Below are 27,245 nucleotides of genomic sequence, written 5' to 3'. Positions count from 1 at the left end.
ATTACAAGGTAAGCAATTTTGCTTTATCCCAGGACAAGCAGGATGCTAGTCCTCAAAATATGGGTAATTAGCAAGCTATTGACTGAGTCATTTTGTAGTGAAGCAACATTGTAGTATTGTTGGTAAAAATGAGGCAGCCAAAAATCACAGCAGGTTGGATGTAGGAGTTGGGATTATACTGGAAAGAAGTTCTTTAAGACAGATTGTCCGTAGGCTGAATCTTGTCGTCCTTCTTTGTCCAAACAGTAATGAGCTGCAAAGGTGTGAAGAGAACTCCATGTTGCTGCTTTGCATATGTCGAGTATTGGCACTGAACGATAGTGTGCTACTGAGGTTGACATTGCCCTTACTGAATGCGCCTTTACTTGCCCTTGGAGTGGAAGGCCTGCTTTTTCTTAACAGAATTCTATGCAATCTGCTAGCCAGTCGGAGAGAGTGTTTGCCCACTGGATTACCTGGTTTGTTTGGATCAAAAGATACAAAGATTTGAGTTGATTTCCTATGGACTGCAGTGCGGTCTAAGTAATATGCTAGCGCACGTTTATAGTCCAAGGTATGTAAGGCCCTTTCACCTTGGAGAGAGTGAGGTCTGGGGAAGAATGTGGGCAAAACTATGGATTGGTTCAATTGGAATTCCAAAACTACCTTGGGGAGGAATTTTGGATGTGTCCGGAGAACCACTCTGTCATGTAGGAATTTTGTATAGGGTAAGTACGTGACAAATGCTTGTAACTCACTAACCCTTCTAGCTGATGTAATGGCTATGAGGAAGATAGTCTTCCATGTGAGAAATTTAAGATCACAGGAAATCATGGGTTCAAAAGGAGAATGCATGAGCCTTAAGACCAGATTCAGGTCCCATTCTGTGACAGATGGCCGAATTGGTGGTTTAAGTTGAGTTAAACCTCTCATAAACCTACTGACAAGAGGTTGTATGGATATTGGTGCATCTCCCATCTTGTTATGGTAAGCTGAGATTGCACTTAAGTGTACTCTTACAGATGAGGTCTGGAGACCAGAGTCTGAAAGATAGCATAAGTGGCTAGCAGAGGTGGTGTGGGGCAGGAGAAAGGGTCTATGTTCTTTTGCGTGCACCACAAAGTAAATCTTTTCCATTTCGAAGAATAGTTCTTTCGTGTGGAAAGTTTACATGAAGCTATAAGCACTTGAGAGACATTAATTGAAAGATTGAGTGGTTGTAAGATCAAGCTTTCAACATCCATGCTGTCAGAGATCGGGATTGAAGGTTGGGATGGCGCAACCTGTCCTGATCCTGAGTTATGAGATTGGGAGCTACACCCAGGCGAATGGATTCTCGGATCGAGAAGTCTAGGAGTATGGGAAACCATACTTGTCGAGGCCAATATGGGGCTATGAGTATCATGGACCCCTTGTCCTGTTGTAGCTTCACTAGAGTTTTGGTTATTAGCGGTATCGGAGGATACGCGTATAGAAGGCCTGAGTTCCAAGGGCGAGCAAAGGCGTCCTTGGCTGGCTGGTGTTTCTACCTGTGCAGAGCGCTGAACTTGTCCATTTTGTGATTCAGGTGTGATGCAAAGAGGTCTATTGTTGGTTGTCCCCAACGTTGGAATATCCTGGTCGCTACTAAGAGAACCAGGGACCATTCCTGGAGGTTGGAACTGACGATTGAGGTGATCTGCAACTACGTTGTGGATGCCCGCTAGATAAGTAGCCCGGAGAAATATGGAATATGTTAGGGCCCAGTCCAAAATTTGTGTGGCTTCTTGACAAAGGAGATACGAACCCATACCTCCCAGTTTGTTCAGGTACCACATGGTTACTGTATTGACCATCTGAATTAGAATAGTCTTGTGTGAAAGGCAGTCCTTGAACGCATGCAGAGCATAACGTATAGCTCGAAGTTCCAGGAAATTGATTTGAAATGTTGCTTCGAGTTTTGTCCAAGTACCCTGGGTTTGGAGATTGTCTATGTGAGCTCCCCAACCTAAGGTGGATGCATCTGTAGTTAAAGTTATCTGTGGGAGTGGTTGCTGGAAGGGTAAGCCCTTGCGCAAGTTGTCTCTGTTGATCCACCAAATGAGAGAAGAACGCAGTTGGTGGGTTATTAGAATTGGAGAAGACAGTGGTTGAATGGCTTGGATCCATTGTGACCTTAATGTCCATAGGGTCATTCTCCTGGCTAGTCTTGCCATAGGGGTGACATGAACTGTGGAGGCCATGTGGCCCAGTAAAGTTAGAAACTGATGAGCTGTTTGCTTGTTTCTGCGAGTGTAGTGAGGTTGCTAATAGGGAGAGTATGTCTGTCCGATCCTCAGGTAGAAAAGCTCTTACATAGAAACATAGAAATGACGGCAGAAGACGACCGAATGGCCCATCCAGTCTGCCCAGCAAGCTACGCACTTTATCCTTTTTTTTTTATATCTTTTACTCTCTCCCACCTGTTACTATTGGCTTCCAGTACCCTCCAGCCCTACTTCCCCTCCACCCATGTAGAGAGCAGCGCCGGATCTGCATCCAAGTGGACATCCAGCTCAATTAGGGGTAGCAACCGCTGCAATAAGCAGGCCACACCCCTGCCCCATACTCTTACCCACCCCTGTTTTGTTTTTTGGGGGGGTTTTTTTGGAGATAACAGCCCTCCATCCTTCCGCTTCGTGAAGGTGGAACACCAACCACTGGCATCCCGCTCTGTGAATGCCTCTGTAGCTACTGCCGCTCCGTGCAGTGTTTTGCTGCCTCCTCTTTATTCACGTCCTCTAGACTTGATGGATCCACAGTGTTTATCCCACGCCCCTTTGAAGTCCTTCACAGATTTAGACTTCACCACTTCCTCCGGAAGGGCATTCCAGGCATCCACCACCCTTTCCATGAAGAAATACTTCCTGACATTGGTTCTTAGTCTTCCTCCCTGGAGCCTCAGCTCGCGAACTCTTGTTCTGCTGATTTTTTTCTGATGGAAAAGGTTTGTCGTAATCTTTGGATCATTAAAGGTTTTCAAGTATCTGAAAGTCTGAATCATATCACCCCTGCTCCTCCTTTCCTCCAGGGAGTACATATTTAGATTCTTCAATCTCTCCTCGTATGTCATCCGATGAAGACCCTCCACCTTCCTGGTCGCCCTTCTCTGTACTGCTTCCATCTTATCTTTGTCTCTTTGTAGATACGGTCTCCAGAACTGAACACAGTACTCCAGGTGAGGCCTCACCAAGGACCTGTACAAGGGGATAATCACTTCCCTTTTCTTACTCGATATTCCTCTCTCTATGCAGCCCAGCATTCTTCTGGCTTTTGCTATCGCCTTGTCGCATTGTTTCGCAGACTTCATATCATTAGACACTATCGCCCCAAGGTCTCCTGCTCCGTGCACATCAGCCTTTCCCCCCCATCGAATACAGTTCATTCGGATTTCCACTCCCCATATGCATGACTTTGCACTTCTTGGCATTGAATCTCAGCTGCCATATCTTCGACCACTCTTCCAGTTTCCTTAAATCCAGTCTCATTCTCTCCACTCCTTCCGGCGTGTCCACTCTGTTGCAGATCTTAGTGTCATCCGCAAAAAGACAAACCTTACATTCTATCCCGTCCGCAATGTCGCTCACAAAGATATTGAACAGGACCGGTCCCAACACAGATCCTTGCGGTACACCACTTAAAACCGCTCTCTCTTCAGAGAAAGTTCCATTTACCATCACACATTGTCTTCTGTCCGTCAACCAGTTTGCAATCCAGGCCACCACCTCGGCACTCACTCCTAAGCTTCTCGTTTTATTCACCAGTCTCCTGGGTGGAGCCGTATCAAAAGCTTTGCTGAAATCCAAGTAGATGACATTGAGCGCTCTTCCTTGATCCAATTCCTTGGTTACCCAGTCAAAAATGTCAATCAGATTTGTCTGACAGGATCTTCCCCTGGTGAATCCATGCTGCCTCTGGGTCCATCAATTTTCCCGACTGTAGATAGTTCACTATTCTCTCTTTCAACAGTGACTCCATTACTTTTCCCACCTCCGAAGTGAGGCTAACCGGTCTGTAGTTACCAGCCTCCTCTCTGTTCCCACTCTTGTGAAGCGGGACCACCACCGCTCTTCTCCAATCACTAGGCACCACTCCCGTTTCTAGGGATCTATTGAACAGGTCACACAGCGGACCCGCCAGCACATCTCAGAGCTCCCTCAGTATCCTTGGATGAATCCCATCAGGCCCCATGGCTTTGTCCACTTTCAGATTCTTTAGCTCTTCCCATACATTTTCTACTGTAAAAGGATTTTCATCTATACCACTTCCCTCCAGTTTCTTATTGTGTAGAGATGGTCCTTCTCCAGGGTCTTCTTTAGTGAACACAGAGCTGAAGTATTTGTTTAATATTTCTGCCATTTCTTCGTCTCTCTCCACACATTGATCATTTCCACCTTTCAATTTCACTATACCACTGTGGACTTTTCTCTTTTCGCTGATGTATCTGAAAAATGTTTTGTCACCATTTTTTTTTAATCTCCTTGGCAATCCTCTCTTCCGCTTGACTTTTTGCTGACTTGATTAATTTGTCTCCCTCAGTTGAATCAAATATTCTTCTTTGTGCTCCTCCCTTTGGGCTCTTTTATATTTCTTGAATGCTGTTCTTTTAGCTTTAATTTTGTCAGCCACCTCCTTTGAGAACCAGATAGGTTTCAATTTTCTTTTGCTTTTCTTTACATTTCTAACATATAGAGTAGTTGCCTTAGTGATTGCTCCTTTAGATTTGGTCCACTGCTGATCCACATCTCTCTCGTTCTCCCATCCTTTTAGTTCTTCCTCTAGGTACTTCCCCATTTCCTCAAAGTCCATGTTTTTGAACTGTAAAACTCGGGTCTTTGTGCTTCTTTTCCATATTCTTTTAGTGATATTAAACCATACCGTTTGATGATCACTGGTGCTGAGGTGGGTGCCCACCTGGACATCAGAGACATTATCTCCATTAGTGAGCACTAAGTAGAGTATAGTTCCTTCTCTCGTGGGTTCCATTACCATTTGTTTGAACAAAGTTACTTGCATGGATCCACTATCGCTCTACAATTTTTAGATTCTGCAGATGGGATTTTCCAGTCTACATCTGGCATATTAAAGTCACCAACGATCACCACTTCTCCCTTCTTACCTATCTTATGGATGTCTTCAACCAGATCTCTGTCCAGCTCTTCCTTTTGGTTTGGAGGCCTGTAAACCACTCCAATATAAATGGACGCTCCATCATCTTTTTTTAGGTCGACCCATAGTGCTTCTTCCTTGCCCCAACTTCCTTGCAGCTCAGATGCTTGGATATTGTTTCTGACATAAAGAGCCACATCTCCCCCTTTTCTATCCACTCTGTCCTTCCTTAACAAGTTATAGCCTGGTATTGCTGTATCCCAATCATGAGATTCTGTGAACCATGTCTCTGTGATAGCAACAATGTCCAATTTTGCCTCCATCATTAGGGCCTGCAGATCTGGGATTTTATTTCCCAAACTATGAGTATTTGTGGTCATAGCTTTCCAGGTTCTCTCTTTAAGGTTATTGCTTTTCCTGGACTCCTTATGAGACTTTAGTTGAGATTTGTTATTCACTTCACTCTTTCCTTTTGCAGTTGTGCACGGATGACAGAGTTATCCATCTCAATTAGCTTTTTCTTTTGGTTATGGATCTTGAAATTCTGCATGCATTGGGTTTTTTCTCTCTTTTCTGGTAACACGTCAATGTTTTTCTCAAGAACTTCTTCAGTTTTTAATATAGAGAAGACTTTTTGTTCATTTTGCATTTGGTACAGTGTGTGTCTCATCACAGGTCTAATTCTACCAGAGCCCACTGTAATCCTGGTTTTTAATGAATTCCTTAATGACCTGTTTGAATGGGGGGGTATACTTGTTGGCTGCCCATCTGTCAAGATTGGGTGACTGTGGGTCACATGTGTTATCCTACCTGAGCCTATTGTATCTCTATTTCTTGACTCCTGGTTTTTCTGTGGTATTGGGGAATTATTTTCTGAGTAATGCAATGTGGGTGTAATTCTTGTAATTGAAGCTAATTGAGCTTTAACCTCAGTCAGCTCCTTTTTCAAGGAAGAGAGTTCTGCACAAATTGGGCAAGCTCTAAGTTTCCAGATGCTTTCCCTGAGAATAAAGGCTCCACAGCAGTTACATTGGATAGTCCTCATTTTGGTAAATTTTTTTATTGGTATTTCCTTTACTGTTAACAATTTACTAATTTATCTTGCTGCTAATGTTAAGTTGGGCAGTCTTTATTAGAAAACAAACCCCAGGGGTGGGTGGGAGTCAAACAGTTTAACCTGGGACAAGCTGGACAAGAAATGGGACAAGCTGGACAAGAAATGAAAACACAGACAGGAATTATTCACAGTAGTCCTCCACAATACTTATAAGTAATAAGCAAGAATACTTAGCCACAATGAGAATTCAGTTCCACAAGAGAAATCAGCTCCACCCTGTGCACTGGCAACAATGGTTCTGCTTCTCTAAGTTTACCTCCCCCAAGTTCTGAGACCCACGGTGTTCAATTCTGCTCTGATGAATTGAAGTAGGTGAGACTGAATGAGATGGGACTTTTGATAATTGATGAGAAACCCCATCAAGTGAAGTACAGAAATTGTTCAGCTGAGAGAAGCCAAAGCTCCTTGTTGAGATTGACTTCTGATGAGTCAGTCGTCTAGATAGGGGAAAACGTGGACACTTTCCTTGTGTAAGTGTGCTGCTACTACTGCTAGGCATTTCGTGAATACTCTGGGAGCTGAGGCAAGTCCAAATGGTAGTACTCTGTACTGGAAATGTTGATGACCCACCAGGAAACACAGATACTTGCGATGAGGAGGGAATATTGGAATATGAGCGTAAGCGTCTTGTAGATCCAGAGAACAAAGCCAAATCATCCTGAACTTTTCTTTCTTTAGAAATTTGTTGAGACTTCTGAGGTCTAGGATGGGACGTAAGCCTCCGGTTTTCTTTGGAATGAGGAAATAACGGGAGTAGAATCCTCTGCTCTGCTGAGTCCGGGGCACCGGTTCTACAGCTCTGGCTCTCAGAAGGGTGGATAATTCTGCTTGTAGAAGAATTATGTGATTTTCGTTTAACAAAAGAGGTTTTGGAGGAAAGTCTCTTGGAGTTGAGAGGAAATTGAATTGGTAACCTCATGATATTATTGAGAGTACCCATTGGTCTGTTATCTGCAACCAATGGTTTTAGGAGGAGGAAACTCTGCCTCCTACTGGCAGGTACGGTTTGGGATTGTGGAGATGGCTTTGCTCTCTGGTGGTGGCCTCAAAAACCTGTAGCCGGTCCCATCTGCGGTGGCGGTTGAGGCCTAGTGGCTCTAGGCTGTCTGGGCTGAGATCTTTGTTGTGGACGAGAAGATCTACCTCCTGGATGCCGGTGGATATCATCATCTCTGCTGTAGAAAGGTTTTCTGGTTTCTTTCCTTGGTGGACGGTGAGACATTGATGAGGAAGAGTCTTGCGGAACTGACGACAGTTGGCGCAATGTCTGTGTGTTCTTTTAGTTGGGCCGCTGCATCCTGGACTTTCGACCTAAAGAGGTTGCCACCTATGCAGGGCAAATCCACTAGCTTCTCTTGTACCTCAGGCCTGAGGTCAGAGGCTTTTAGCCAGGCCCAGCGACGTGCACTGATTCCTGAGGCTGCCACGCTTGAAGATGTTTCAAAGTTATCGTAGGCAGCCAGGACTTTGTGCTTTCCAGCTTCAAGTCCTTTATGTATAATGGCCTGAGCTGCATCCTGGTACTGGTGAGGTAGGGAGTTAGAAAGTTCCTGCATCTGCTTCCATAGATTCTTTTGGTATTGCGTCATATAAAGTTGATAGGACACTATCCTGGAGTTGAGCATAGCTCCTTGGAATATCTTTCTCCCGAAAGAGTTTAGGAAGCTATGATCCTTCCCAGGTGGAGTGGAGGAATGAGGTCATACTCTTTTGGACTTCTTTTGTGCCGGCTCAACTACTACCGATTGATGCGGTAACTGTGACTTTTGATAACCAGGCACATGTTGAACAAGGTATGTAGAATCCACTCTTATTAATAGGTGGAACGGAACATGGATGTTCCCAAAGCCTATGTTGTAACTCCAAAAGTACTTCGTGGACAGAAATAGCCAGGACTTCTTTTGGAGGGTCAACAAGTTTTAAGACATCTAAAGTCTGCTGTCGTGTATCCTCCTCAGACACTAAGTTGAAGGGAATTGTGTCTGCCGTGTCTTATGAAATTGGTGAAGGACAAGTCTTCTGGTGGAGACTTCTTCCTGCCTTCAGGGGGAGATGTGTCAGACATGAAGCTTTCCGATGAAGAATCAGTATTTTTCTCCTCCCCATGAGTTGTATGGCACTTGTCCGGAAGGAGAAGTAGGAGTAGACCTCTGTGGAAGTGATGGAATCAGTGGTCTAAAGAGACCTGAAGGCCCTGGTTGAGGATCAATGACAGATTTCTGTCCAGGAACATCCCCTAGTCCTGCAGGTTTAGCAGGAGTAGGTTGCGGTGGGAAGGCACCGACGAGGGCATCAAATCTATTCATCAGCATTTGGAATAGTGCGAATTCCAGTTGTCCTGGAGCCCTAGGTAGTGGCATCGGTGCTGGTCCTATGTTTGGAGATGGCACCGGCAATGGTGTCTACTTCGGCGAGGGCATCGGCATCGATGGTCGATACTCTTGGAGCGCTTCTCGCACCACTTGGCGGATAAATCCGCTCAATTCCTCTGTAATAGCTGGTGCAGGCAGAGCAGTTATACGTGGTGGTGGCATTATCTGTCCTACCACAGGGCCCTGTGGAGGTTCGATGTCTGTACCTCGAGAGAAGGTGAACGCCTCCGTGTCGAAGGCCTCGGTGTTTCCTGAAGGCGAGGCCGCTTGGCTGTCGACTTCTCCGGGGATAGTAGAGATTCGGGAATCGAAGGATGTCGATGCTGATGTTTTGACTGATGCTCGAATGCTGATTTAGTCAATGCCACGGATGGGGGTCGGTGATACACTGTCCCCTGAACCTTCCAGAAGACGTTTCATAAGGATTATCCTTTTTGAAGCTCCGGCCGGAGACGACTGAGTGGACGTCGATGGGAAGGTACGAGTTGAAGATGGAACAAATGTGCCATCTTTTCTTGTCATGCTTTCAGACCTTTAGCGGTCATTTCTGCACATTTCGGGCAGGATGAGAGATCATGGGATTGGCCCAAACAAAGTACACACTCGAGGTGCAGATCCGTAATAGACATGGTCCGATTACATTTGGGACATTTTTTAAATCCCGTGGCCATAACCCCGACAGCCATCGATGGATATCTGAAGAAAAAATTCTCAAACTCAAATGAGTCGGAAGGGAATTTATCTACTCACCGGCCGGTGGTAACAAGGGAAACCCCGATTGTGGAAGAGAAAAAAAATGAATTTTGAGGGGAGATCACCAGGGGGCGTTGAAGGGAGAGGATGTGATTCCTTCTCCCTTGGCTCCAGGCCTATTGAATTGGACCCCATCCACCCCCTAATTGATGCCAGATTGGGAAAACTTTTAATATCCGGCAGACACCGATAGTGGGCTTTGTATTGGTGGGCATGTCATCTCGAGTGGTCCGCAAGGACAAAGAAAAGGGGAAGGAACGTCCAAAGTCTGGTACATCTCCAGGCATGGCCGCAGTGAGTGAAAGTAACAGCCCCCCCGTTGCGCCCATCGCAGACATTAAGTGCACGGTACTAGAGGCCCCGAGACCTGTATTTTTGGTTTTTTATATACCGATCTTCTTACATTGTATGCAAACCAAATCGGTTTACAGAAAACAAATTAAAACTTGCTTGGTAGCATTACATAAAACAGAGGAACAATTAAACAACAAATAAAAATAAGAGAACATATAAGAACAATAAATACCATGGAATTTGAAGATATTCCTAAATTATACAGATGCCTGGCAAGAGGCTGATGAAGTAACCTTAAATAGTTAACTTACATGTGGATGAATCGAAGTAAATTGTGCTGGGTGCAGGGACGATAGGCAAAGGGAGGACAAGGAGGAAGGAGGGAGAAGAGGGATAAACAGGGGGTCTAGAAAAGAAGGAGGGTTTAATGGGGAGGGAAAAGGGGTGGAGTTTATTGGGGAGGGAAGTTTAAAGCTTTAAGAGGGTGGAGTTTAATGGGGGGAGGGGGTGGAGTTATACAATTAGAGCGAAGAACTCTCGGCAAATTTCGGGAAATTTGAGAGCCGGTTTGAGGAGATAGAAACCCGCATTTCGGAGAAGCAAGACAGCCTCTGTATGGCACAATCTGAGATCAGTAAGCTGCAGAAAGCAATAGCAAAACAAACAGCCCGAATTGAAGATCTTGAAAATAGATCTCGCAGGTCAAACCTGCGTTTTATTGGGCTGCCTGAAACAATTGAAGATAAATACCCTGCCCCGAAGTTGGAGGCATGGCTGGAAAAAGACCTCGCTCTCTCTCGTACGCATGGACGGCTGTGCATCGAGAGGGCACACCGTCTGGGGCCTCGAAACTCAAACGCAACCAGGCACCGAGTGGTGGTGGCGAAGATCTTCAATTATGCACATAAACAAGAAATACTGCAAGCTGCACTGGGGAAAAAGGAGCTTACCTTCAAAAATACCAGAATTTTAATTTTCCAGGATTTTTTGGCGGCTGTTTCAGCGCAGCGGCGGCTTATGGCCCCGATTTGTACTCAGCTGATTGCGCAGGGGATTCGGGCCACTCTGGTTTTCCCGGCCAGACTGCGAGTAGCGTTGTCGACGGGGGTGAAATGGTTTGAATCCGCTGATGAAGCCCGGCATCTGTTGGCAGACAAAGAGGCACTGACGGAGACTTCTTCTACTGCTCCGGAGCAGGCTTAATGAGGTCGACCATGTGGTAGTCTAACGGGGGCCTCTCGATGGGTCCTACATGGAGCCGGCAGATCTCAATTTCAACGGAAGACGACATGGAAAGGGAAGCTCTCTTTTATTCCTCACTTGCTACGCATGCACAGACAAAGCGAGCTTCGCCAGGGTATAATCATGGGGCCCTTTTTCTTCTGCGCTGTTCCTCCAACAGGAAGGGGAGGAAAGCTTTATGGGGTGCGTCGGTGAAGAGGACCTCATTTTTTTGGACATGCCTATAAGTAATGCAAAAAGATTTTTAACTTCTCTTTTTCCCTTTGTCTTTTCATATTATTGATACTCCTGTACGGGGCTTATGGGTTGGTGGGGAGTCTTAGTGCTTTCACTTTGGCCGGGCATTCTGCATCCTGAGTTATTTAGTATTTAAGTAGCCTGACTTGCTATTAGATTTTAGGATGCGGGTCATACCACCTGAACTCGAGTCCTTTATAGGGGAGCAAAATTTGGGGAAGAGCCCTGTGTTATTTTTCTCTTTGCATACCGGAGTGGTTTGGTCATAGTAAATGTAAGACCCGACCAGAGCATCAATGTTTGTTAAAGAGGCCATGGCGCCCCAGGTTTTATTGAGACCTTAGTTAATCTGGCAATTTCTTTAAATTTTTTTCTCAAATACAGGGGGGGGGGCCTGCTTTGATTCTCTCATATGTTTTTCTACAGCGGGTTGTGGCGGGCTGCCCTTTTCTGGGGAGTAGGGGAGGGGTTCCGAAGGTGGGGTAGGGGGTAAGTGTAAGGGCAAATGATCTCGATCTTTAGTTAAGATCACTGGTGAATGATTTTGGAGGGGGTCGGGTGGGAGGGGAGGGAAGGGGAAGGTGGTAGGTTTGGGAGTTAGACAAGGAGACTTTGTAATTTGTATATTAAGTTTGTTAATGTGTTCAGTGGTTAGCCTACAGTGGATGTAGGGAATTACTTGGTGCGCAGTGGGAGATCCCGGCTGGGAGGATCTCCGCTGCAGTATGATCATAATATGTTTTGTCACTAAGTTCTGTATGTTAATTAATCTCCAATTCTACTACTAATGTGATCACTTGGAATGTCTGTGGAATTCACTCACCTATTAAACGTACAAAAATCTTGTCTGTTGAAACGGCGGAAAGCTCATGTGGCGTTTTTGCAAGAAACGCACCTGACTGATATAGAACATTTAAAATTGGGTCATCTAATGGGAGAGACATATACTATTGCCTCTGGTACCACAAAATCGGCCAGAGTGGCAATTTTGATCCAGCGTAATTTGGCCTTCACTTTCCAAAAGGAAATCAAAGACCCCATGGGGAGATCTCATTTTGAAAGCTGAAATATTTCACACTAAAGTGGTCCTTTGTAATGTTTATGTCCCTAATACTTATATTCCCAGTTTTTATAAAGAGATATATCAGCACCTGCTCCCTTATTTGGGGGATCTTATTATTTTAGGCGGAGATTTTAACACGATTCGTGACCCTGCTCTGGATAAGTCTCCGCCTGCCCCATTGTCTTCGGGCTTTGGGAGGGTCAGTCTTTCTTAGAAAATGCATTACAGCTGATGGATGTGTGGAGAGTCCTTCACCCAGGTGAAAAGGACTTTACCCATATCTCATGGGCCCACGGCACTTTGTCTCGACTCGATTATTTTTTGGCTAGTATTCATGGTTGTGCCCAGATCAGAGCGGTTGATATTACTGATATAGTGATTTCTGATCACACCCCAGTAAGGTTGGAAGTAGAATTGAATTCCAGTATTTCTAATTCCATTTCGTGGAAATTTCCTTATTTGGCTATGGATAAAAAGTTTCGGGAATATATCCAAAAATGTTGGGCAAATTATGTGGCTTCCAATAGGCAGCATGCTTCTTCCCAGACACTTTTTTGGTATACTGCAAAAGCAGTACTTAGGGGTGATATTATATCATTTATGTCACATAGGAAAAAAATAATGAATCAGAGACTTTTGAGTTTAACTTCCCAGCTTACCAGGCCCGTGCACGTTTAGCCAGAAATAACACAAAAGAGGCACAAGTTTATTATCAGACTATACAAGGGGCGGTGAACACTTTATTACATCAGTGAGCGCACAAAAGTGTGCTATATTATCAATACAAGTTCTTTCAGCATATTAACAAATCAGGCAAATTACTGGCTAATCTAGTGAAATCAGCACGGGGTTCCCGCTATATTCCAACCCTACGTCCCCCTACCGGTCGAGTGCCAATGGATCGCACCGACATACTCCACTGCTTCAAAGATTATTATAGCTCATTATACACAGCAGAGGGATGGAATCAGGAAGCCTGTGACCATTTTTGCTCTAAATTCCAACTTCTGCAACTCACAGTTGAACAAAGGGACTATTTGAATAGGCCGATATTGGTGGAAGAACTCCGTCAGGTAATTCTTCACGCTAAACGATTTAAAGCCCCGGGTCCAGACGGATACGGAGCAGAATTTTACAAATGTTGTTGGATCAAGTAGGGAATCTGTTGGTGCAGGCACTCTTGGAAATGCTGGAATCGGGCTCTTTTCCAGAGCATTCAAACAGAGTGCATATTATTCTTATTCAGAAACCTGGGAAGGACCCTTTATTACCAGATTATTATCGGCCTATTTCTCTTCTAAACTTTGATCACAAGATAATGGCCAAGATAATGGCAGACAAGCTAGCGGAGGTTCTCCCACATTTGATTGGAGTGGATCAAGTGGGTTTTATCTGAAAACGCTATGCCCTTACCAATATTTGGAAAATTTTAGCGGCCATGACAATTTGTCAACAATCCGATGCCCCTTTCCTGGCCATTAGTTTTGATGCAGAGAAGGCGTTCGATAGGGTAGAATGGGACTATCTGTTTCATACCCTTCATATGATGGGCTTCGAAGGTTTATTTTTAAGTGCAATCCATCTTTTATATTCAAACCCGGAAGCGATTATAATAGCCAATGGGGCCCATTCTGAAGTCTTTCCTATTTCTCGAGGTACACGACAAGGATGCCTGTTATCCCCATTATTATTCATCCTCCACCTAGAGCCTTTACTCTTAGCTATACAACTTACTAAGGAAGTGCGGGGAGTCCGTTTTCATTCTACCCTCTTCAAGTATGCAGCGTTTGCGGACGATATTTTGGTCTTCCTTACTGATCCAGTTTCATCTTTAAGATGCCTTTTACGGCTGATTTGGACCTTTGGAGCCTTCTCAGGTCTCTGTTTAAACATGGGGTAATCAAAGGCCTTAGCATGTCTGTTAGAGCTACAACAGGAGTGGGGAGAGGATTTTCCTCTAAAGTAAGCAGTAGACTTCTTTACATTTATTTATTTGAGTTTTTTCTATACCGGCTTTCGCGATGGAATCGCATCATGCCGGTTTACAATTAACAAGGTGTGCAGAAAGGGAAGATAATAACATTAACAGGTGCAACAGAAAAAGTAGTAGTTACAATATAACAGGGACATAATACAACTTGGAACGGTGAAGAGGCGATAGTAGTTTAACATAAAAAGAAAACTGCCCAAACCTGGCGAAGTTTTTTATTACCCTGTTGGGTGGTCAGAGTTGATTAGGTGAATTAAGGTTCAGTTGGTGTCTGGAAAGGCTTTCATAAATAGCCAGGTTTTAAGTCTTTTCCTGAATGTTGGGAGACAGGGTTCCTGTCTCAGTTCTGGTGGGATGGAGTTCCACAGAGTAGGTCCTGCTGTGGAGAATGCTCTGTCTCTGAGAGTTATGTGCTGAAAAGTTTTGTAAGGAGGAACCTGTAGTGAGTCTCTGTAGGAATCTCTGATTGGTCTGGCGGAGGTATATTTTTTAAATGGGATTTGAAGGTTAAGCGGAGAGAGTTGATGGATAGCTTTGTAGATGGTGGTAATGGATTTGTATAAGATTCTGTGGTGAACTGGCAACCAGTGCAAATCTTTGAGGATAGGAGATATGTGGTCTCTTTTTCTTGTGTTTGTCAGAATTCTGGCCGCCGTGTTCTGAACCATCTGGAGGGGTTTCGTGTGAGAAGACAGGAGACCTAATAGAATGGAATTGCAATACTCTAACTTAGAGAAGATTATTGATTGCAAGACAGTTCTGTAGTCATGGAAGTGGAAAAGTGGTTTAATTCTTTTTAAGACATGAAGTTTATGAAAGCAGTCCTTGGCAGTTTGATTAATAAAAGATTTTAGATTAAGCCGATTATCAATGATAACCCCTAGGTCTCTTACTTGTGATGTTTGAAAGCCAGTTGGTGGATTTGAGGTGAGGTTGCTGTTTTCAGGGGAAATTAGAAGTTCAGTTTTTGAAGAATTTAGGATTAGATTTAGGCTTGAGAGGAGGTTGTCTATTTATAGCAAGCAATTTTCCCAGAATTTAATAGTTTTTGTGAGGGATTCTTTGATGGGGATGACGATCTGGACGTCCTCTGCGTATAGAAAGTATTTGAGGTTCAGTTTGGTTAATAGTTGACATAGGGGGAGGAGGTAAATATTAAAGAGCGTGGGCGAAAGGGAGGAGCCCTGCGGAACTCCTAGCGAGGAAGGATAAAACTGAGATTCTTTGTTGTGTATTTTGACCTTGTATCCTCTGTTTCCTAGGAATGATTTGAACCAGGCAAGAGCAGAGCCTGTTATTCCAATGTTCGCTAGTTGATTTAGGAGGAGGGAATGATTAACAGTATCAAAGGCAGCCGATAGGTCGAGGAGTATCAGTAGGTAGGCATGACCTTTATCGAGGCCCACGATGAGGTAATCTGTTAAGGATATGAGAAGTGATTCGGTACTTAGGGATTTTCGGAAACCATATTGAGTGGGGAATAATAAATTGTGGTCTTCGAGGTAGTCTGATAATCTGGCGTTAACTAATTTTTCCATTACCTTAGCAATGAAAGGGAGGTTGGAGATTGGGTGAAAGTTGGAAGGGTCTTTGGGATTTAAATTAGGTTTTTTTAAGTGGTTTGATGGAGGCAATTTTCAGGTCGTCTAGATAGATTCCCTGTGCCAAGGAACAATTGATAATGTCAGTCAGGGCTTTAGAGATGGTATCTGGTATTAGCAGCAGTAGTTTGGAAGGAATTTGGTCGAATGGGTGGGAGGAGGGTTTCATTCTCTTCAATACTGATTGGGTCTCTGAAGTTGCGATCGGTTCAAAGGCTTGTATGGAAATGCCTTTGCAGGGGTGGAGGTATGCGCTGGAGGGCGCTAAGGTATTAGGTTTCAGCTGTGATTGCAGGTTGGTTATTTTGTTACTTTACATTTGGGTATTGTTATTTCGTGGGACTTAACTAGGATTTATGCACTTAATGTTCATCCTCTATTACGTAAGACTCGAGATCGTTTGCAGGCATGGACTGCCTTCCCCCTTTCTTTAGGGGGTAGAGTTCAGCTGTTTAAGATGGTGATTCTGCCCCAGTGGCTATACCTCTCAAAATCTTCTTCTCATCTTACGTCGGGCGGACTTATCACAGTTAGATAGATGCCAGCGGCGATTTTTCTGGCGTAAGGGGAAGGCCAGGATCCCACTGGTATGGATGCGTATGCCCTGGGGGAGGGATGGTTTGGGAGTCCTGGATATCGCTCTTTACAGTTTGGCTAGCAATCTTCAGTTACTTAGGGACTGGGTCTTAGACTCCTCAAATTTCCTGAACCTGCTTGTGGATAAAGCATTGACTAATCCTTATGTTCTTAATTATGTCTTGCAAGCAGCATCTCCTAGGTTAAATTCATTTTTAGTGCATAATGTCCTTATTAAACCTCTCTGCCAAACATGGGTCAAATTAATGCATTTGTTAAAGCTGGATCGCATTTGTGCCTTTCTCGTGCCGATTCAAGGAAATCCAGATTTTATTCCGGGTTCGCAAACTAGTTCTTTCCAAAGATGGGGTAAATTGGGTATCACACAATTGGGTCATGTGTTGAACACAGAGGGCCAACTAATACCCCTTTCAGAATTAAAGAACATTTATGATCTTTCGGCCACAGAGGTGTTCCCGTATTTACAACTCCAACATTATATTGCTTCCATACCGCAAACGTCTCGACAAGCATCGGCTTTTCAAGTGATAGCAGCACACCTGTTATTGGAACAGGTTAAAACTCCATCTCTTCCAGTACACTATCGTTTGCTTAAGCAATTGACATTCCTCAATACTAGTGCTATTTTAGTGGAAAGGTGGAATCGTGATGGAGTGTTCCTGTTGACTCATGCTATCATTAATGCCTGTTTCCGGTGTATCTCTCAACTCTCGGTCAATATGTATTACCGCGAAATGCAGTATAAATTTCTCCGTCGTGGGTATATATCCGCTCAAGATGCGTTTAATTCTAGAATAGCATATGCGCCCAATTGCCAACGATGTGGCTTCCCTTCGGGGACTTTGTCTCATGCCTTTTGGGCGTGTCCGCGGATACAATCTTTTGGCGTAAAGTGGTTCATTACTTGGAATTAGTATTTTATTTATTTATTTAGCACTTTTATATACAGACATTCATGATACAGATCATATCATATCGGTTTACATAGAATATAGGGAAACAACATTAACATAACCAAGAATAAACGAAAGTTACAATAAAACAGGGGTACTCAAACTGGGATTAAGAGGAGCCAATGGCAGAGGAATTCTGAACTAAATCATATCAATACAACAATATTTACAAAAGTGGTAGAGGGGATGCGATGACTAGAGGGCCTTGGAGTGAGCCTGTAGCTGGGGAGGTCCCAGATTAAGGGAAGGCTTGTTGGAATAGCCAAGTCTTCACTTTTTTTCTGAAAGTCAATAGACAGGGGGTTCTTGTCTAAGGTCAGAGGGCATAGCATTCCAAATATTAGGCGCCGCTGTCGAGAAGGCTCTCTCTTTGGTGGCTGAGTGGAGTGTGGATTTGGCTGGGGGGGGGGGGGTGTGAACCGATCCCCTGTAGGCTTCTCTGATCGGTCTTAGGGATGTGTGCAGAGTGAGTGGGTATTAGATATCGATGGGGGTTTGATTGTAAACTGATTTGTGAATGATGGTGAGACATTTGTGTAAGATTCTGAAGCTTATAGGAAGCCAATGCAGATTTTTTAGGACAGGTGTGATGTGGTCTCTTCTGTTGGCATTTGATAAGATTCTGGCGGCCGAGTTTTGCAGCATTTGAAGCGGTTTGGTGGAAGAGGCGGGAGGACCTAGTAGAATTGAATTGCAATAGTCTAATTTGGAAAAAATAATGGCTTGGAGTACTGATCTGAAGTCCTGGAAGTACAGAAGCGGTTTGAGACTCTTTAGCACCTGAAGTTTGAAGAAGCAGTCCTTGGTTGTGTTGTTGATGAACCTCTTTAGATTTAGCTGGTTATCAATTATAACGCCGAGATTTCTTGCTTGGCTGATCAGGGTGTTGGTGTGGGACAGGTGAAGGTTATCACTGAGGTTTGGAGAAATAAGGAGCAGTTCCGTCTTAGATGTGTTCAGCACTAGGTTTAGGTTCGTTAGGAGGTGGTTGATGTCTTGAAGACAGTTGTCCCAGAATTTAAGTGTTTTTGAGAGGGATTCGGTTATCGGGATCAGGATTTGAACGTCGTCTGCATACAGATAGTGTTTAAGTTTTAGCTTCATAAGCAGCTGACAGAGGGGGAGAAGGTATATATTGAAGAGTGTGGGTGACAGGGAAGAGCCCTGAGGTACGCCTCTTGTGGAGTTTATGCGAGGAGACTCTTTGTTATTGATTTTTATTTTGCATCCTCTGTTATTGAGGAAAGAGTCGAACCATTTGAATGCTGTTCCTGTTATCCCGATGTCTGTAAGTAGTTTGAGGAGGATGGAGTGATTCACCGTGTCAAATGTAGCCGAGATGTCAAGAAGTACAAGAAGGAAGGAGTGTCCAGTGTCCAGCCCCATGAGAAGATGATCTGTGAGGGAGATGAGGAGGGTCTCTGTGTTTAAAGATTTGCGGAATCCATATTGCGTAGGGTGAAGAATGTTGTGGTCTTCCAGGTAGTCTGACAGTTGGTTATTGACTAGTTTTTCCATGATCTTAGCGATGAATGGCAAATTGGAGATGGGGCGGAAGTTATTGGGTTCCTTAGGGTCTAGGTTTGGTTTTTTGAGCAGTAGTTTGAGGGTAGCGAGTTTCAGTACGTCAGGGAAAATTCCTTGGGATAGTGAGCAGTTTATGATATCCGCTAGATGTCTGGAGATAGCGTCTGGCACCGATAGGAGTAGTTTAGTTGGGATATGATAGAGGGGATGGTTTGAGGGATTCATTTTCTTTATTAAGGATTCTATCTCTAGGGCAGATGTAGGTTCAAATGAATCCAGAGTGGTTCCGGTGTTTGACGGGAGAGAGATGGAAATGGGAATATAGGCCGGGTTGGTGGCCTATATTCCCATTTAGAGTTACATATTCCTCATTCCTATTATTGGTTACTTTTTGGCTGCATTTCGCCATTGCGGGTGAAAGTTCTGGGATCCCAGTTATTCATTCAGAAAGCCTGCTTAGTGGCAAAAAAGATCATACTTACCTCTTGGAGAGAAACTACTAGTTCCTCTTACTGGGCCTGAAGTAATAGTCTACATCACATGATGCAGATGGAAGCATCTTCTGTGAGACTCTCACTGAGGCAGAAGAAGAGATTTTTGGATATTTGGGATTTATATTTACAGAGACTTCCTCATCAGGTACGAAGTTTGATCATCAATGAGTGAAAAAGTTCTTGTGAATTCCCATAATTTCCGACTTAATGTTATTTTGATATGCTGTAGGTAGATACGCACTGGACATAAGACTTTTCGACTCCTTGGGGAGAGAGGGGGGGGGGATGTGACTGTTGAAATATGTTTTTCACTTGATATTTACATCTTGTTTGTCAGAGGACGACTCAGGAACCCGTTGTCCTCTGTGTATTGTACTGTTATATGAAAAATAATAAAAACTGTTTTACTCATAAAAATGAATTTTGATCTGATTTTTTGTCAGAATTTGTGTGAGAAATCTCACACAGGCTCCCTACTCCACGATGCCAAAAGTAGCGTAGAAAAACGAAGACTGAAGGGAGACCCCTGTAGCTAAGAGTATCATGGCATGCTGGGCATGATCATTGGGCTCAGTGTGCCAGTCAAAAGTTTCTAGAAACTGACAAAGTTTTCCATGATAGGGCTCAGTCAGTGACGTCACCCATATGTGAGGACTAGCATCCTGCTTGTCCTGGGATAATACATTCATAGCTTGGACATCATTAAGCTGGTCTCCTATCATGGACGTTTTGATGTTCGGGATCCATCACATTTTTCTCATTCCTTTCTCTGAAAGTTTATGACTAAGTCGGATAATGAATTTGATTATCAATCTTTATTGAATAAGTGGAAACAGGACTTACAGTTCACGCTTTCTTTAAAACAGTTTGTACAGTGTTTTAAACAAATCAATGTAATTTCAAAAAGCGTGTCATTGCGGGAAATGCAATACAAATTCCTTACTCGTTTCTATATTTCTCAGCATCGGGCTTCTCCTTCCAGGATAGTAGTTACAGATTCTTGCTTGAAATATTTCCTGGCTCCTGGAACTCTGGGGCACCACTTTTGATCTTAATCTGTCATTCAGATCTTTTGGCAGAAGATAGAATTCTGTTCACATTGGATACCAAGTATTTGCATTCCCTATAATCCAGGCATTAGTATTTGATTTTTCTTTTCCCCCCTAGAATTAATGGATATCTTTATCAGCTCCTCCAGAAGCAACCTCTGGTCCCATGAATGACCATGTTGGTCGATTAGAAGAGCCATTAATAGAAGCCTTACATAGTGAGAGTTATTTGCTTGGAATCTCACTAAGTCCCGGTGCAAATCAGCTACCGTCCCAGCCTGCTGTTTTGCTATTTGGTGAAAGCCCGATTGCACATGTTAATACTGAAGCAGTTGTGGCTCCCATAAATTCTGAACAAGCTGCAGGTTCATCTCATAGGAACAATCAAATGATGATATCTGTTTTAAGCCTGGAAGACACTTTAATTAATCCAGTAGGACCTCCACTTCCTTCAGTTATACCCTCAATCAGTGGAATAGTTGAAGAGACTGAGGAACCTACTGAGATTACTTTATTGGGTATATGGAGACTGGCTGCCAAACTTGAGAAAAATCTGTCTCTGTTTCTCAAATGCACAAAAGTGAGATCCAAGATGGAACAGGACATTTGAATACTTGCAGATGAAGGAATTCTTCAGGCTCTTTCTTCTCAAATGACTTCAACTGAAACTTCTTCTTGTTCTTTTATTAAAGAATTTCATTATTCATAACCAGCTTGAAAATTTTGAGAATACTCAGATTTCATATTTTGCATTTGTTGAATTTCCCATTTTCTAGGTTATCATCGCCATTGGAATTATTTTTTAAAAAAATACATGTATGTGAAGTGTTATCTTTCCCTACAGAGAAAGTGTTAGTTCTTTCTAAGACCTATTTGCTACAAAAGAAAATTTTGTTGCTAGGAAAGAAGAGATGGATACTTTGAGAGTCCTTGAGTCACTACTTTCTTAGAGACCTCAATTGATAATATTCCTACTAGAACTACCTTGTTAGTTACCCTGTCTTTAGAAAAGAATAAAGATCAGGTCCTTTATAAGTATTTCCAATGTAAAGATTTTCTTTTTTGTGGACAAAAAATTCAGATGCTCCCTGTTTCACAAGCAACACAGGCTTGTAGGAAACATTTTCTTTCTTTAAAGCAAGGAGTAGTGGCTACAGGAGCTTCCTTTTTTTCTTAAGTTCCCATGCAAGTGCCTGGTTATGTATTGGAATAATGGATTTATTTTTTCAGATCCTCTCCATCTGGATCGTTGTCTGATAAGACATCTGATGTGAGGGTTAAGCAATATTTAAATTAGCTGATTTACAAGATAATAGCTGGTATCCTCAGGTTTTCGTTTGGATATTATATTCTTTTCTTACTTACCTTTATTCTCACTCATTTTTTCCTCTTAATGTGGTCTAATGTAAGTATTTATTTCCTTTGATTTTATTTCTTATGTTTTTTTCAGTAATTCCTAGTTATTCATTTTCAATGTAAATGATATAATTAATAAAGAAATAAAAAATATCAATTGTGCAGAGAAATAAATTATCAAAAGTGCACTTTAACTTTCTATAGTTTCATTTTAGGGTATAGGAGAAAAAAAAAGAATATAATTTAAAAAAAGTATCAATCATTAGTCCATTCTCATTGTGCATATGAAATTTGCTATTGGGACAAATTTCACTTGTAATTACCACTACATGGTACCTGGATGGTACCACTAGATGGTACCTGGTTAAAATAAAATAGAACTGAAAAGTGTAAAATTAGATTAGAACATACTCACCCAGAAAGAAGCATGTTGATGACATAAGGGAAAAAAGTATTTGATACATTTATCCCAAATACAAAAGTAGTAAGTTATAAAGTATATACGATGCATGGTGAAACAGAAAATTCAAATGGTTTAAATTTGTTTAAAAGTACTTACATCTCAATTTGTCCAGTAATTTCCCACCACACATGGTTGCTAAAATAGCTTTAACTGAAAATACGGTCAACTTCCCATGTCCTTCACTGTAAACAGAAATGACATAATGAATAATTGTATCTGACATTATAAGGAAAATAAAAATGCATATTTTAGGGTGAATTTTAAAAGCCTGGCATGCGCCAAACCGAGGAGATATGCGAGTATGTCCGAGCAGGGTACATGCACAAATAAGCTGAAAAAGTGGGCAGGGTGTGGGCATGGGCGGGATATAGGCATTCCAAGACTTGAACATGAAATGTGTATGTAAACACTTACACGCACAAGTGTGCGCTGGGGTCCCCTACCCCATAACTATACTTCTGCTATGGATGGCATGTAAGTTCTAAAACAAAAAAACGCTAGGCTAGTAAACAGGATTTTAAGGGTAGGAGCTAACAGGGTAAAAGGGCGGCTAATTAACTAGGGTGGGGGGGTTAGGAAGTCCTATTCTTTACCTGGGTGAACTGGAAACAAACTGGGGAAACTGGTAATTAAGTTGGCGCATCTACTAAAATCCCCCGCTTATGCGGTAGAGGCAGGATTTGCACATATATACACATGTCCCTATAAAATTGTGCACACGTGTAGAACCTTATTTATACCATGCGTGCATATTCGTATATGTACGCCCATGCTTCTGTTTCAAAGTTACCATCTTATGACCCAGCACAAAGCAAGGGATACAGTAATCTTCCCAATTAAAATATGTATTAAGTACTAAACAATTTATAAAATGCAGAAAAGGTATTTACACACAAATTTATTTTAATACACTTTAAAAACTAATATATTTGATTTAAAAGATGGCGTTTAACAAGATAATGGTACTTAGGAAGAACGTTTTGTATAGAAGATGTCAACTTGCTATCTGACATCTTTGAATTTTGCTTTCTATGTATGCCCTAAATTCTGATTTAAAAAGTAAAATAGTTGTGCTTCCAGCAAATTTGAGTTAAGATGAATTAACTTCAACATTATGTTCAAAAATAATTTCATACTAACTCAAGTGCTTTAATTAACTAGCAAAACATGCCATCCTTGTAACATTAGTTTAACTGGAGAAAAATGAGTGTGGCAAGAATCTTTTGTAATGGAGTACTTAGCAGACTTGCTTACCTGAAACAGGTGTTCTCCGAGAACAGCAGGATGACAACATCTGATAGAGTCTGGCCCGGAACTTTGATCTCAAACATGCCTTACTGAGTATGTGCAGCAGTAGTTATCACTCTGCCCCCTAGGCAGACTCCCTCAGTCCATGATATAGATAATACATGGACAAACCAATTCCCAGGGAAGGCAGGTGGGTTTCATGAGGACTGCCATCCTGCTGTTCTTAGGGGAACACCTGTTACAGGTAAGCAATTCTGCTTTCTCCAAGGATAAGCAGTATGGGAATCACCCATGTGTGAGGTCTACCAAACTGTAGACTGCTTGCACAGGACAAAGAGGGAACCCCACATTTCTGAAAGTACCACCTTTCTCCCATTTGCCTATGAGGCAACCGATCCAAAAAACGGATCTAGGTGTGAAAAGAGATGGGGTCTACAAATGAAAAGCAAAGAACAAACTGCGACACAAATACCCCGATGCACAGCAGAGGCATGATGCAAAGTCCAGCAGGAAGTATACTTTGCCTAAAGGGACTATTACAGTCAGGGTTTTGGATCAGCGAACCCTGACACACAAAGTAGATATACATCCTCCTGGATACTAGAAAAGGCCTAGAGATAGACCTCTCAGCATTATAGGAACAGTTGAAACTGACAGCCTGGGGAAGAAATCCACCAAGAGATAGAAAGCAGGAATGCCACAAGTGCAAACCTCTGTAGAAACAGGATTTCTTTACTGACCTGGCAACCCGAAGGGTACCAGGACAGGGTCGGTCTGATCTTAGAATAGGCCACCCAACAATCTGGCGTAGGTATCAATACCCAAGGCCATGATTATGTATACTTTCCCAAAGGAATTATGCGGGGTCCAGTAAATGAACAATGGTTGCATAAACCAGGACCTCCCTGCCCGCAGACAGGGTTAACTCTAAAAGGGAGAACTATTAACGTTAGCAGCTGCCACACCTTCTTGCTCCCGTCATACTGTCATACATAACAGATCCGTTCTCTAATACATTCTTTGCATTTAACCTTTGAACTATTGATCACGCTGAGACTGTCTCTGGGTAAAAATGGCCGCAGCTTTATTTTAAACATAACATGTTAACATTTCTGGCTACCCGAGCCGAGGGCTTTTGTGTTCCGCTGCCCACCGCCTGTTCCTAGCAAGGCAGCCTCTCTCTGTAGGCCCCCCGCCGTGTTCCAAGCAAGGGGGCCGTCGCCTTTACGCCTTCTGGCGCCATCGGCTACCATACTGTTGTGCGATGACACCAGCACCGCTTGTAATTCTGCCCAACCGGCCCGGGTACCGGCCAAAACACGGGGTAGGGAGACCCTTGCCCCGTGTCCCCTCATTCAATAAAGCTGTGGCCCTTTTTACTTGTGTTGTGCCTCAATGACATCTTGTAGCGTGGTATTGAAGATGTCATATCCTATATCGGATAGATGTATCCCATCCGGGCGGAACAACCCTGGGGACATGTCGTCTGCCCATTGGTGTCTTATCTGGTGACCCCCCATTATCTGTACCCATGAACCCATCTGTCTGTTCACTTTCTTCCTCCCCCGGCCCCATAATTTTGACTCACTCCATTTTGGTCTGGGAATGATATCAGACCAACATATGACCACGCCTGGGTATAATTGCAAAATCTCGGTTATGTCACATTTTGCCATACGAATCAGAGTCTTGCATGTCACAGCTCTCAGATCATTGCCTCCCAAATGCGTTATAATAACATCTGGTGGTGCCCTCTCTTTCTTTAGTTGACGCATCATGGGTAGTAACTGATCCCAGTGCATGCCTGGTTTTCCCATCCACTCGATACTCCAGCCTTTGTGCGCCAGCCCTAAATGAAGCCCGTACGGCCGGTCACGAGCTCTCTTAGCTGCCCATCGGACGTAAGAATGTCCGATAATCCATGCGATATTCTGTTGCTTCGTCCCATCTGTGAATGACAATTAAGCATGTTGTTATTCAATCAGTTAAGAATGTTTGTTTGCCGAGTAGACCTTGTCAAGCCGGACGTAAGAGTTACAGGCGCTGGATTTCCATCGCCCAATTTGCTTGATAGCCTCGAATTGTAAACCGGCTTGCGCCGCGCTTGTGGCTGCACCAATCCTGAAGGAATGTGATGTGAACTTTTTTGGGTCGAGCTTCATTTTTGTTATTGATGCTTTTAAAATTGCATTGAATTGGAATCTAGTAAGAGGTGATGTGTCCGCATGAATCAATAGGTGCTCTCCTCCCGTAGGCCGCACTGCCATATACTGCCTCATGTTGTCGATTGGGCATGTGTCACAGGCGGGAACTTTTGAGAGAGATAGCGTGGAGCCTCTTCCTTCCTGGTCGGTCTTTGACCTGGGTATGGTAATTGTTATTTTCTTTGGGGTACATACCACATTCTTCGCTAGTAGCCCGGTCCGCCCTTTATCCCCTCTGTTCTCTGCAACCAGTTCGCTGACACGGAAAGCCCCGAAGAATGCCAGGGAGAATGCCAGGCAAAAAAGTAGGGATTCGAAACGAGATGAGCAGATGGAAGGTAACTGTGCCCACAGCGCGCTGAGCAAATCGTGTGTGATGGGATGTCTGCAATCTTTGGCATGACCCGCTTGCCTCGCCCATCCCGACATTATTTTCTTGATAAGGAAGGACTTGGATGGGTCGCCCCAGCCCCTAGCCTTGGTAAAGAATGCAAAGCCTGCCATATGTTTGATGACGGTGTTTCATGTGACGCCGTCCTCTTTCGAGGACGTGATGAATTTTGCCATCAGGTCGTCGCTTATGGGACCAGATTGCCAACCGTTCTTCCTTAGGAATTTGGCAACGGAGTCGTATCCTCGGCAGTAGGAATTCCAGGTGGAAGGGGCCAGGGATCTTCGTATTAAATCTTGTGTGGTAGTTGACCAATGTTCCATAACCACGCAGGCATTTGAGTTCCCACTTCTTCTGCCGCTGGTACCTGCATGCGAAAAAGAGCCCATTTAGCGCGGGAAAGGGAATCAGCTGCGCCGTTAGATATTCCTGGCACATGTCTTGCGCGCAGCGTGATGTTAGCATGCAATGCTTCTAAAACGATTTCCCTGAGTAACGTGACCACCATGGGACATTTTGCCGTTTGCGCGTTCAGTACTTGCACCACTGCCTGATTATCGCACCGAAAAACTATGTATTTATTTCGTAGCTTTTCGCGCCAAAGGACCAGCGTTACCCATATGGGAAATAGTTCAAGGAATGTGATGTTCCTTGTGACGCCTTTAGTTATCCAATCTTCTGGCCATTTCTCTGCGCACCAGGAATTTTGGCAGATGGCGCCAAAACCCCACGCTCCTGATGCATCGGTGTGAATATTTAGGTCTACGTTGGACAGTGGCTCTCCTTGTAGCACCGATATCCCATTGTACTTTGTGAGGAATGAGTTCCATATGGCAAAATCGTCGCGGATGGGCTTGGATAAGCGCAGGAAGTGGTGGGGTCGCTGTATTCCCGCGGTTGCTGCTGCCAGTCGCCTCATGAATGCCCGCCCCATGGGGATGACTCTGCAGGCAAAGTTTAGAGAACCCAGGATAGATTGCGCTACCCGTAGAGTAATTTTCTTTGATGTGACCACTTGCTGGATGATAGATTTTAGCTTGCCAACTTTTTCGTCCGGGAGTCTGGCTATCATTCGATTGGAATCGATCTCAATCCCGAGGAAGGAAATAATGGTTGCAGGGCCTTCCGTTTTACTGTGTGCTAGGGGGATCCCAAATTCAGTGGTAATTTTTTGAAATTCTGTAAGGT

The 27,245-nt window shown here is 43.5% G+C and overlaps 1 protein-coding gene across 1 annotated transcript in view; it reads right to left on the bottom strand.

Annotated features, from left to right (window-relative positions):
- Positions 1 to 27,245, bottom strand: part of DTNB (dystrobrevin beta) — a 760,848-nt gene that overhangs the window by 589,598 nt on the left and 144,005 nt on the right. Inside the window, 1 exon segment of the mRNA XM_029596279.1 lies at positions 22,311 to 22,396. Coding sequence (XP_029452139.1) covers positions 22,311 to 22,396 — 86 coding nt within the window.

The sequence above is a fragment of the Rhinatrema bivittatum genome, chromosome 3 (genome assembly GCF_901001135.1).
Source record: "Rhinatrema bivittatum chromosome 3, aRhiBiv1.1, whole genome shotgun sequence".
NCBI classification, from domain to species: domain Eukaryota; kingdom Metazoa; phylum Chordata; class Amphibia; order Gymnophiona; family Rhinatrematidae; genus Rhinatrema; species Rhinatrema bivittatum.
The sequence above is the reverse complement of the archived record's forward strand: the minus strand, read 5'-3'. Positions and strand labels throughout refer to the sequence as shown.